Source organism: Parasteatoda tepidariorum, chromosome 1, assembly GCF_043381705.1.
Source record: "Parasteatoda tepidariorum isolate YZ-2023 chromosome 1, CAS_Ptep_4.0, whole genome shotgun sequence".
In the NCBI taxonomy this organism is placed as follows: Eukaryota; Metazoa; Arthropoda; class Arachnida; order Araneae; family Theridiidae; genus Parasteatoda; species Parasteatoda tepidariorum.
In genome coordinates, this window is record NC_092204.1 from 55,643,935 (window position 1) to 55,658,097 (window position 14,163).

The window sequence follows — 14,163 nt, forward strand, 5'->3', positions numbered from 1 at the left end:
GTTTTTTGAGTGACTTAATTATTAATATATATATATATATATATATATATGGTATTATTTTATTATTTTTAATTACTTTCCTTATCTTTATTTAACTATTCCGTATAAATATCCCATTTTTGCTGCTTTATAAATTTTTGAAAAACAGATAAAGCTCTAAATGGGGAAGAAGATTGTAGTAAAATTACCATACTATATGGGAATGACATTTCTGGTAATGAAAAAAAAATATTATTGAAACAAAAATAAATTCTATTACCATTAATTTGGTAATTTTTGAGTTCTTATGGTAACGGTTTATAGGAAACTCTGTTTTTTTAAATTATTGGTCTTGTTACCGCACATTTAGTTAAAAATACAAAAAATAAATCCCACCGAATAAATAGTTTCGATGTTATGCTCCTTAGGTATCATTATAAAATTACCAAATCTTACCACATTTACCAAATTTCACCACGCATAAAACAGTATTTAAACTTTAATTTTACCAAAATCCTTACCAAACCAAAAACAATTTAAGAAAATAATCATTCGGAAATTAAAAAATAATAATTATTCACGAAAAATTACCGAACGGTACGGTAATTTTTACTATAGCAATACTGCGGTAATACCGATACGGTAATTTTTACCATATTCTAATAATTTTGACCATATTTTTTTCTCTCAGTGCAGAATTGCAAAAGGAATTAAAATGGAAAATATAATGTTGAATTTAAAACCATGATTTTTGAAACCAAATAAAATTATTAGCATTGAATAGAATATTTCCAATATAGCCCTATGTATATAAATATTTACTAATGAGAAATCAAAAACCTTAAGCAACTTTGAATTAATGATTACCCTTTACTTACTAAACTGAGTCAAGAGTTACAAAAATGATAATTCTACACACAGAATTAGACATTTAATGATCGCAAACACCATTTTTCCATCATTTCAAATAACCTAATGCTGTTACAAATTTTTAAGAAAATGTTTTATGAAAAAATTAATGTATTACATTCCGGTTCTTTTTAATTTAAAGATAATATAATTGTATAATTAATTAGATTGATTAGAATAGAATTACATTATTTATAAAAATAATATTCATAAGCTTTATTTATATCAAGAACGTTTAAAATTACGCATTCAGTGTATTTTTTTGGCACGATTATTTCATGATTGAAGAAAAACTCGGAAAAATTCGAACAACTTAAACTTTTAGGAACGTCAGAGGGAATGTATGTGAATGAAATTCCTTCCTCTGCTATCTACTTTAAAATTAAAATTAATATAAAAATGATTTTAGTAAATATCATTGTTTTTTAAAAATTGCATTACAAAGCAATGTAATAGATTAATTGTATTTAAAAAACAAATACATTATCCATTATGAAAATTTTTTTAAGATTATCTATTAACGAAAAAAAAACAGATGAAGAAGTATTGCTACAAAAACTAATGACTTAGTCCTATTTTAGAACCGAACTGATAACCGTTAACCGCTTAATCTTTTCAATTAAACATGTCAAAAATGAACTTCAATAAATTATCTTGATTCAATAAATTATCTTGATTCAATTAATTTTCTTAGCATAAATAATTTGTTTAAATGTATTTTTTAAGATGACAATTTATAAATATTGTAGGATTTATCAAGGTTATTAACCATTATATGTTTATGATAAACGTGTTTCTATCTTTCTATTTTTAAAAATATAATAGACGAATATTCTTGAATTTTAAAGTGCGTTAAAGCATGCGATGTCATAAAAATAAATTCGTGCAATTTATTAATTAATAATTTATATTATCATTGAAATTGTGAGAAATTTAATTCAAACATTTATATATTTTATAAAATAAAGGTTTCTTTATTTGAATTAAAAATGTCAAAAACGGACTTCTCTAAATTATCTTGATTGAAAACATAAGCAATTTCTGTACAGTTATTACTTAAAATTATAATTTATAAATACTGTATGAATAATCATGTTTATTAACTACGATACGTTCATTATAAACGTGTTTCTGTCTTTCTATTTTTAAAAACACAATGGTATAATATTTTTGAAATTTAAATTGCGTTGGCAAATGGGATATTAAATTTTACAGACTTCATTCATTGGTCCAAAAAAGTAAACTGATTAATTTCATATTTAAATGTAATCATTTTACATAACAAAGTGAAACGTGAATGAATAGACTTCCTGCATCAAACTCATATAACTTCAAATTTCTGTGCCTCCCACTAGGTCAACACAGTATGTGAATGCTCATTTCTGCAATAAATGTCTCTGCGTTGCTGGTAGCACACACCATCATCTATTCTGGTCATTTGTCTTCCGACAAATTCCTCTCCCAGACAGAAGACCTTGTTGTTTAAGCACCAGCAGGATAAATTATTACCACCATGGACCTTATCATGAGAGTGCCATTTTCCCCGTGCGCATGCATTGCTTATTCCTGCCATCCTTCTCCACCATTAAATCCAGTTTTGGGCAAATTCTCTTACAACACTATCACTCTTATTGGGAACAGATATGATAGGCTGCTGAGTTCACAGCAAGAAACGAGTTAGTTTGGTTTTGAATGAAAGGGTGAACTTAATTCAGCTGGGTTGAAATTATATGATGCGATATAAATTTCAATCGATAAGACTGTGTAATTGATTTTGCGCATTAAACTGAGTTGCGATCTGTGGCCAGTGCTTTTATGTTAAACACGTTTAAAATTGCTCCATTCGCTAAACTGTAATAAACTTTTAAGTCTGTAACGAAATAATTTGCATTCGAGATATTCGCCCTAATTCCATTAAATTGTTGCATGTAATGCATAATTTCACATCCGTATACCTATAAAGAAATAAACGCATCTATCTATATTTAAAATTAAAGGAATAAACTTAATAAATAATGTTTTAAGTTAAATAGGTTTTTATACTAGAACAACTATTACTGTCGCACTGTTTCTTACACTATTACTATTTTCACAAAAGTGGTTTGTTAATGACTTAGCTCAAATTAACAATAAAATATGGTTTTATAATGTGCGATAAAATTAGGAAAAAAAATGTTAATTTAATTATGATACTTTAGAGCAGTGGGTACCAAACCGGTACCAGTCACTGGATCAAATAGTACCGGTCCACTTAAGGAACATTAAATAATTCAATTTTTTTTTACTGCGGAGCATTTCTCTCACGTTTGTATGACTTTCTTTGGCCAAGAGGCCTTGGACTTGGATGTCACCTAAAACCACATTAATACCGAACACGTAACTGTATTTTATATTGAAAGCATGTTTAAATACAATCAAATCGAAATTATTAAATTAAAGTTACTAAATCAAAATAATCTAAAATACAAACAATCAATGTCCATCCGTATGAAATTAAAAAATATGTACGTTAAACGCGCATAGATTATTAATTTGACTACTGACAGGAAGAAATATGGTTAAAATTACTAGAATATTGTAGAATTAAACATGTTTCTGCCTCTATGAAAGCACCAAAAAGCTCGGTATTTTTAACCAAATTAATTTAGTAATAATTTTGATAAAATTAAGAGCAAAATGTTTATTTATAATGTGTGATCAAATTTGGTATATGTGATAGAAATTGGTTATTTCCTCATGATTCCCTAGAACAAGGCCTACGAAGCATTTATTTGGTTAAATTTACTTTCCAGTTTTGTATTTTTTTACTAAATGTGTGATAATTAGAACTATTATTTTAAAAGCCAGAATTTCTGATAAACTATTACTATATAAACGGAAAAATTACTAAATGAATGGTTTAAATATCGTATATTTCGCTTTTAATAACTAGAAGTATTGTTTTTTTTTACCAGAAATATATCACATTACCATTCAGTACGACGATTTTACCAGAACTGTTTTCTCCGTAAAAGAACAGTGATGTATAATAAAAAGCTTAAAAAATACTTAAACGTGTATTTAAGTAAACATTAGCACTTGTTCAGATTGTTTCTCATAAAACACGCTCAAACGTTTTTACGTAGATTGTGCAATGTTGTCACATTGTTGGGGCAGGCAACATTTCGAACGATTCTTGTTATAATTAATCAAATAAATCTTTTTATATAGAGAAAGTTTTTAGTATCATTTGTAGTTGTTTTCTAGCGTTACGTTGAAATCTGCTTTTGTTTTTTGAGATTCTCACACTCTCAGTGTGGTTTGCTTCCGTATGATCTGTCGCAAGTTTTCTTACGTTTGAAGCCTGTTATTACATTTCTGGATTTGTCAGTAAAATTTTGATTCAATTTTGAAGCCTGTTATCCACTTTCTGAATTTTTTGGTCAAAGTTTAATTCAAATAAGAAGCCTGTTATCATCTTTTTGGAATTTCGGTCTAATTTTGATTCATATTTTAAGCCTATTATAATCTTTCGGAATTTATCAGGCAGATTTTGAAACACCCTCTGTATTAACATCAGCAGGTTTTTTTCATAAGGAGGTTATTTATTCAGTAAAATACAGAAAAACAAATAACGTTTTTCATCGCTAGAGTGTACTGACATCCACACAAATATATTGCTTCAGATTTTAAATTTTATTAACTAAAAATAAGGAACTAAACTTCAGTATATAAAATGTGGTAAAAGTAATATTTCATTCCCTAGAAATGCTCTGCAAGTTATGAAACGTATGTTAAAGAAGTCAACTGAGTAAGAGAAATTATGTGAATACTTTAAACAAAATTTTGCTACAAATACTGCTGTATTGGAATATGTTCGTATATTTCACATGATCCTCACCCATTGGCTAATGCTCTCCCTGCTTCATACTTTATTCATGAATGGATGTCGGGGCACGAATAAAGATCACGTGGTAGGCTTCGCACAGGAAGCCACAACTCTCATATTTGTCACATTTTTGGCATCTTAAGCTATTATAAAATCAAGTTTGGCGCGATTGGTATCTTAAAAGATTTCGGACGTTTGTTTAAAATTCTTTATCGCTATAATTTATCTCTCTTATTATTAAGTACCCATAATAAATAACTGCGAAATGAGATGGTAAATACAAATTGCTTTATTTGATTCGTATTTCAATTGCAGAATATGAGATTGTCTAGTACGCAATTTATTTTCGCATTATTAATTGCAACTATTTTAGTACGAAATGAATAAAGTATGTCTGCATAAATAATTTTCTTTAAACGTTCTATTCATCAGTATGTTTATGTTCTGATAATCTTGGTCCTAAGTACTACAATTAATATTTTCTTTCAAATGATAAATGAATATGTATAAAAAGAATTGAACCTTTCAAGCAACGACTGATTTTTTCAGATTAAAAACGAATATTAAATACGTGATTTGAAAAAATTAAGAATAAAATTCCAGTGATTTCTGTATAAGTTGATAAGTTGTGGCGTAACACTTTAGTGGCCATTTTACAACAAGAGTACTTTTTTTAAAATTTTTTATACCCTTCATTATTCTAAAAGGCATTAAAAATATTAAAAAAACCTTTTCTTAATCTCCCCATTTCGCTTTTATAGTTATATTTCCTTATTCACACATCAATTTATCATTAAACTCACAAATGCTTTTCAATTTTGTTTCGCTAATATGTTTGAAATTAAGCTGAATAGCGTCCACTGAAAACTAAAACTTTGCTATCAAAATCTCTGAAGAAATATTCAAAAACTCACCTTCCTAACTAAATAAATGTTAAACGAAATTATTATCATCTATTATGATATCCGTTAGGGAATCTCTGCGAAGGATTTCTGTTCTTAGAATATTAAATTAAAAATATAAGGTGGGGAATTTTCAAAGCTGTGCATAAAATTTTCACTAACAGTTTTTCAGTTGTTTGAGGATGCTAGTCAGCTTATTCTAAGTATCAATATAAATTAAGTTTATGTTTGTAAATATTTTCTTAAATTCATTTTATATTTAAATGAGACTGAAATTTATATTCTTATGAACTTCCCAAAGGTACAAAATATGAAATAATGTATTTATTTTACTTAGTAAAAGAATACAGAATATTAAATACTAAATTAACAAAGCTATCTTTGAAAGAAACGAGCTTAAAAGCAGCAGAATTTTCAAAAGAAAGAATAATTTGAGCAATAAAATGTCAATGGAAAAAAAAAATATATAAAAATATGACCACCGAAATCGACGTCTTCAGGGGGTACCGGCCTCGGTAGTCATAAAACATAACCTTTTCTATTGAGAGAGAGGACAAATGCCAAATTAACTCTCTCAGTACCCCGAAGGTTTTGTATGTGTCCAGGAAAAAATACATGAAATACATAAAACCATTCAGGAAAGAAATTCAAACAAAATCTTCAGAAAATAAAAACTCACATTAAACCGGTCAAACAGCGATTTCACAAGCAAACTAAATGCAAAGGAAACATTTAAAACAAAAGAAAACAGCGCCATCTATTAAAATGCGCAGATTGACAAAAAATTATTTTATTTTACTTATTTATTTTATTTTATTTTTTTTAAAAAATTGCAATCTAAATTTTGTGTTAGCAATTGATTGTGCTGGTTATGATTTTTAAACTTTTTTGTTAATGGAATAAGTTTTTGTTTGTTTCATCCACTTATTTCTGAAAAAAATAACTATTTTATCCACATTTTTCTTAATATGATAATAGATCAATACAGAATGGTTGTTTTTATAGTGCCAGAAATGACAGTTAAGAAGGTCACTACTGCTATTGGAAACATATCTTATATTTTCTTTGCCGACGAAATAAAAGGAATTGGCAAAATATAGCCGCAAGTTGTAATTAGTTTTACTCCGTAAGACTCAAGATAAATGGATGAATCAATCATGCCGAGAAACGATGACAGATTGTCTAGAGTTGTTTCGTTCTTTCCGCAATGCTCAACACTATGTTCGTCAATGACATATTATTCCCAACACTCCTACTTTCTTCATTTTATTACTACTCTTCATCAATAAAATGAACAAAACTTATTAAATATATGCTAAAAAAATTATCAACTTTCATGCAGGATTAGTGCTTTGGGTTATCAGATAATAAAATATGCCATTTCCGGAATTCTTACTGATAAAAAAAACTTTTGTTAAATATATATTTAAGTGATCACTGAACTTTCGTATGAACACTTTACCATTTACCATTTCTTTGCAATAGAGACAAAATCGTATGAACGCTCAGCACTCAAGGATTAATATAAAAAAAAAAATTTGTTTAGAAAACGTAATGTTGCTACAACAAACTAAAATACCAATATTGATTTAATTTTGGAGAAAATTTGAAAGAAGATTTTTACTAAAATAAAAAAATTTATATATATTCATGGTGATTCTTGGGTGTTTCATGCCTGGTAAATATTGAATATTGACCGAGAATTTGGAAATCTATGAAGTTATAAGGAATCTGCGTTTTGTATCATATTGTCTAGAAAATTTTTTTTACATATTCAGAATGCGGAGCCGACATGGCCCAGGTGATCGAGTATTCACCTTTCAATGAGGTGAACCGGGTTCAAATCCCAGCAATAGCTGGTAGATACAAATTTCACATCTGGCTTGCACCGATCACAGTGCTGACGTAAAATATCCTCAGTGGTAGATGGATTATGGGTTAGAGTCCCCTTAGCCGTGAGTCCAACCATGGGAGATTTTCGTGGTTTTCCTCTCTATTTAACTCTAATGCATTTTAGTTCCATCAAAAAGTCCTCCACGAAGGCAAAATTTCTCCCAATATTTGATCCAGAAGTTCGCTTGTCTTCTGTATTGGATTAAAAATTACAAGGCTACGGAGTTAAACATTAAAGTCGTAAGCCCGAAAAATTTAGTCGGCTGTTCAACGACGGTTATAAAGTATTAAAAAAATATTCAGCATGTGATAGCCCAGGGGATAGAGCGTTCGCCTTCCAATGATGTGAACCTGATTCGAATCCAAGTAATGGCTGGTCGATACGAATTCCGCATCTGGCTTGCACCGATCACTGTGCTGACGGTCCTCAGTGGTAAATGATTCATGGGTTAGAGTCCCCTTGCCGTCAGGCTAGACGTGAGGGGTTTTCGGGGCTTTTGTCCCCATATAACGCAAATGCGGGATAGTTCCATCAAAAAGTCTTAAAGGAAGGCAAATTTCTCACAATACTTGGTCCAGAAGTTCCCTTGTCTTATGGATTGGGTTCAATATTACAAGGGTATGGAGTTTTACATTAATAGTAGTAAACCCGAAAATTGGGTCAACTGTTCAACGATGGTTAAAAAATAAAATAAAACAAAAAATATTCAGCATGCTTTTACTATATACAGGATGAAACACAAATAGTCGTAGACTTTTAATGTAAAAAATAGTTGTCCTGGGGATTATTACCTGTCAAAAAAATCGTTGACTGAACTGGACATTAGAGTCATATTTTTTTTAAAGAAACCAGACTCTACAGAATCATTTAAGTTAATACATTTTCAGTGAAATACGCATTATATGACCATAACCTGTATTTCGTTAGCAACAGTAGGCAACCAGTTGCATTTTCTAAGAGTACACATTTCTAAGTCAAAAATTTGACGAAGTTTACAGTTGAACTGAATACTGATTTTAAGTATAGCATATCTTTGGCTCTTAATCGCCATTACATTAAGCATTAGTGAATTCCCCTCCTCAATTCTCATCCTCCTTCTTAGATTTTTATTCATTGATCTCATATAAAAGATTATAAGATACAGATCATCATTGCGGAAAGTCTTCAAGAGTGCTGTGTCCATATCTAGGTATAAAACTTGTATTACTTAAGAGCAGCATCGACAAGCCAACTTATAGGAAATTACTGACACTTTTAACAGTGCACTGTTAAAAATTTGGGATCAAATTTCAGTATAATGTACTAGCACATCTGGTGCATCATCCGTAAGATTTGTTTAGACCGTAAATTTAGTAATTTTTATTTAATTAGAGTATTTCAGTGATTTTACGGTAATTATTACTGTACAAATGACAATATATTATATTTTTTGCTCCGTAATATTCCCCGGCAAAAATGGATCTTTAGGTAAAAGTACCGGAACCCTACGTGCCGGTCCTTTTTATTGCAATTTCATCCGAATTTTTTGTTTACAGTGAATACATTAAATAACATTTTACTAATAACAATTTTTCTCTTCATCAAATGTGTCTCGTATCTGATCTTTTACCACAAATATTGCACAGGAAATTGTTGAAGAGATGTGCAACCTTTTGACAAGAAGTACAGGTTTTGTTGCTATTTTGCATCCGGTATTAAGAGATGTCATTTTATTTTTCCATCAAGCAAAATAAAAGTAAAAATACATTCTCATGCATGCCATTTTCTATGTTGGAATTGTATGACAACCCTTGTCATTGACATGATATGTACAGATACAATTTTTTAATCTTTTTTCTTCTTTTAAAAGGCAATGTCAGAAAATGTGTCTTAAACAGGACATGACAAGAAAATAAACAAGACATGACAACATTCAAATCAGGGGGAATGAGAGTTAATTTAATATATATATATATATNCTGAACACAATATATATATATATGAAAGATATTTAAGATGAAATAAAATAAGTTATTACCTCTAAAGAGAACTGAGAACTTGGTCATTCAAAAGAAAGGATAAAAACAGCAGACAGGAACCTGACAATAGATATAGATATATACCTGATTCAGTCTAGTAATGACGTCCGAGGCGAAGGAATGCGTAGCTTTTAGCTATAGAAGAGCCACACAAGCTTTTAAGGTTCGATTGGATTATTTTGAAACATTGATTTATTTCATTTAATGTTTATAGAGTTTTTCTTAAATTTTTTTTTCTTCATAATACATAGTCCAACCAACAAACTTATTTTATACTCGAACCTACAACTTTCTAAATTTATTCGAAAAGTTTTGTTTACCGTTTGCTGATTCTTTGAAATTCCACTTCGGTCTTCAAGATTACGGTATGTAGTCTTCATCTGACTTGCTGTTAGTTCCTTTTGTTTTTCTTGGGCAGTCGGGGTATATTTGTTTGCGGTAATTTATCGTCAACCGCTGAAACTGCTCCCGCACTGGCTCCATGCTAATACCCCCTGAACAAGCAGTCATATATGTCAGGGCATCCATTTTAATTTCTTTTTAATATTTTTTGTTTTTTGATAGTTAGGTTATTTCCTGTAGTGCTTTTCAAAATTTCAGATTAATGTTTTTAGGTTCTCTCTTGCTATTTTGAACCCTTGATTTCTCATCCGCGGTATTAATTTATTTTATTACAACTTAAAATATTTTCTTCTAGTATTCTTCAACTTGTGACATTAGCATCTTTACGTAATCGCAACTTGGAATTTTATACTGTATACTTTTCTATAATTTTTTTTCTTATTATTGTATTTATATCTCATGTTGTTATATCTAATTTCAAGTTATAATATTTTACTTTCAGTATCACTGTTTAGCATTTGCTTCATATTTGTAAAAGGCAGACAGAAAAAAGGAACCGTTCATATATTGTGCTGGGCCTACTGGAAAAAATTGCCAAAAAAACTGTTTTTTAAAAACTTACAATCCAAAATAAATCCTTATAAAATTTTCTTTCATTTCTTAAAAAAATGAATTCTTTAAAAAAATTATTTATATAAATTTCTTTCAAAAAATATTTATTTATATTTCAATTAAACTATTGATAAAATGTGTCTCAAATATGCCGGCGTGATTGTCGAACTTCATTAAATATACTTAAAGTTTCTTAAACATAAAAGATAAAAATGAAACTAAACTAACCACAAAAGAAAAATGAAAAAAAAAACGCGATTATTTTAGTGAAAGATTTTTCACACATTGGATAACTAACACCTGCGAATGACAATCAAACTGATAAATAGTTTAAATGTCAAGTTTGTAAATTAATTAAACTCAAGGTAATTTGTAAGACACCCTCTACTGCCTTACAATGAAAAAGAAAATTAATTTAGTAAAGCGAAACTTTGTGGGAAAAAAAGCGAATTGAATCAGCTCTTCTTTGCCAATCGAAGCAGACTAAATCGTGTGTAAAAATATTTGAAAAATAAAAATAAGTATGGAGTTTGACGTGACTGGGAAATTTTTTTTTATCCATTTTTCATAATTTTTTTCCGTTTCCTTCTAAACATCCATTATAATGTTTGACGCCATTGATGAAAATGAATACAAAAAGAATGCGTTTTCTATTAATTAGTTTATGCATGATGAAAATTCTTTAATGCTGTAAAAAAAAGCTATAACTGGGAAACGCTATCACTTTGTCAAAGTTGTGGACACTTGCCATTTGACAAATTGACATTTACTTCATTAAAGCTAATGTGGCATTTCTGGTTTTTTGTTTCTCATGCATAACCATATAATTACCTTATTTTTTCAGCCTTTTGACAATCTGGTATTTTTGCGATAAAAGCTCTTATATTCCTTTGTATGACTTTAGACTTAGGTAAAAATTCAACAAATCTAGTTTAAATGTTTATTTTTTAAGCTTGATAAATGAAGTGTTCTAAAAAATGCTAATCAAAAAGATTTCTGAAAGATATTTAGTATAATTATCAACGCTTTTAAATAAAATATATATTGTTTGAATTTTTTCAAGCATAAAAAAAATCGGTTTTCATTAGAAAAACCTAATTTGTTTCCATTTTTTTTAAACTTTGAAAGAATCCTTTTCATTACTCTATAGATTTATTACACGCAATCTGAACACAGTTATTTAATGAAATTGCATTATCTTTAGTAAACCAACACGCATGTAAATTTTTTGATTAACATCTCAAATATTTGATGATTAAAAAAATATAAGCATGTTAAAAATTATATGATAAATGCTTCAGCATATTCAAACAATGTGATCTTTTCCTCCATAATATTTGTAGTTTTTAAATTATGATCCTATCACTATGAATAGATAATAAAAAAAGTATTAAATTGTGAAAATTTTTAAAGTAAGATTTCTTTTTTAAGCATTTTAAAACAGTATTTTTCCTGAATCGAACGCAGCTTTTTTCAGTGCCTTATTGTTTTTTTTAACTCTTTTGAAATCATGCTTGATATTACATTCGAATAACTTAATTTAAGTAAGAATAAAAAATAGTCTAATGTTTCAATATTTTGAATTATGTTGTCACTATCGAGCCACAGAATTTAAGAATTAATTTATAACGTAACAGTGGTGAAATTTATTACACCGAGAATCTCACATTAAAAACAAACTAAGCTATCAATATAAATATTTTCTCCCAAAGTAAAATACATTACCATTTTTGTAAGATTCAACAATGTAAATAATACTATAATTGAAGTGACCTATACATCTACTTAATAAACACTATTAAAAAATCACTAGAAAAAATTAAACAATCTTAACATTTTCACATTTTCATACTGAACATTACAAAATCTGTTTTCTAGAAGAGTTTCAAATAAAGAAAAGTTTAATTATTATCTAATCACACAGGCAAAAGGTGAAAAAATTTCGTGTAAAATTACCAAACTGTACAGTAAAAACATTTCGGGTAATAAAGAACAACAACATAATTCTAATAATAAAACCTAAATATACGGTTTTTAAGCCATTCATTAGGCAATTCTTCCGTTCATATGATAACGGTTTACTGGAAATTCTGGTTTTCAAAATTAAGATTATATTTAATCAAAATTAAGATGTTTTTATTACCATGCATTTTGTTAAAAAATAAAAAATTGAAAAGCAAGTTTTACTGACTAAATGGTTTTTAAGTGGTATCATGATAAAATTACCAAATTTTACCACATTTACCACATTTTACATAATTCATCACTAAAGCGGTTCGGTAAAAATTACCGACCTCTTAGTGTACCCCAAAAACCTAAAACACAGTAGATTTTACCATATTCCGGTAGTTTTGATCAGTACTGTTATAGATGAAACTTAAATTAAAAGCAAACTTAACTGTAATTTATGTCCAATAAATAATTCCTACGAATTTATGATTCATTTTTAGAACCGTCTCTTGAAAATTCGACTATCAACTAAATTATATTTCTAAATAAATATCAGACATTGGTCCATCTATTTACCTTCGGGTATTAGATGAAATATGCAAGGTATTCTTTGCACTCCGACGTCATTCTTTCCCCAGCACATAATAGTTCCAAAATCTCCAAGATATCGCGGAACGTAGTGCAAAGCGCCAAATATTTTAGGGTGACGTCTTTTTAGGTCTACGGTACTTCTTAAAGTGTTGTTGAGAGTCCACTGAAAAGCCGATGGTCTTGGCAGAGATTCCACATCACAAGTAATATTTATAGCTTCCCCTTGAAATATATTGTACGTTTGTTGTTCTGCGAATTTACAAACTGGCGAATCTGTAAAAGGAAAATAAATATGTATTAGAATTTTTGAATTAATAACTTTTTTAAACAAAACTTTTGATTTTGTGTAAAAATTTAAATTGGATTATTGGTTTTACTTTAATTCTTAAATGCATAGCGATGTAGATCTGGTTGGTTGGTTGGTTCCAATGTCTGCATTGCCACACGGGCAAGCCTGCTTGGTGAAACCGAGCAAATTTAAGGCAGAGTGGGCGATTCTTGTTTTTCAGTGGCGCCATCTATGGCCAAGAATTCGACTTCTGCCACATCATACGTCACACCTGTTTATAAGGAGGACCCATTCATACATCCATTCATTCATCCACAGATCGTAATTTTGACCTGAATCAGAGAACTATCGGTCTCCAATCCAGTGCCCCCAGAGGTTCTGATTTGCTATGGGAACATGGAGGACTTTGCGACTGGACAGAATTTTAACGTGCATCAGTCACCAACTACACGGAGAGTCTTCGGCTGGCGGGGTTCGAACCCACGCACTCTCGGACATGGACCAAGATCCCTGCCGACCAGGCTATCTCGGCCTCCGATGTAGATCTGCAGCTTATAATTAAAACCACATACTTTTTAAACAATATCCTCTGCATAGCGTTTTTTTTTAAATTTTAATTTTACAAAAACTCTTCTATCGTTACCGATTGCAACCAGATTCTTTGAGAGTATATTTCTTTAACTGCGACGATTTTCATTGCTGGCCGTTAGACCTGAATACAATTTCGGTACAATTCTTACAATATACGATTATTTTTCATAAAAAGTAATTATGTTTGAAAACGTTTATTTGAATAAAAATTAGTTGAA

At 29.4% G+C, this 14,163-nt stretch overlaps 1 protein-coding gene across 1 annotated transcript in view; it reads right to left on the reverse strand.

Annotated features, from left to right (window-relative positions):
- Positions 1-14,163, reverse strand: part of LOC107446499 (neural cell adhesion molecule 2) — a 201,233-nt gene that overhangs the window by 26,707 nt on the left and 160,363 nt on the right. The window contains exon 7 of the mRNA XM_016061170.3: positions 13,051-13,338. Within this exon, the coding sequence (XP_015916656.2) occupies positions 13,051-13,338 (288 nt within the window). The remainder of the gene's footprint in view (positions 1-13,050; positions 13,339-14,163) is intronic.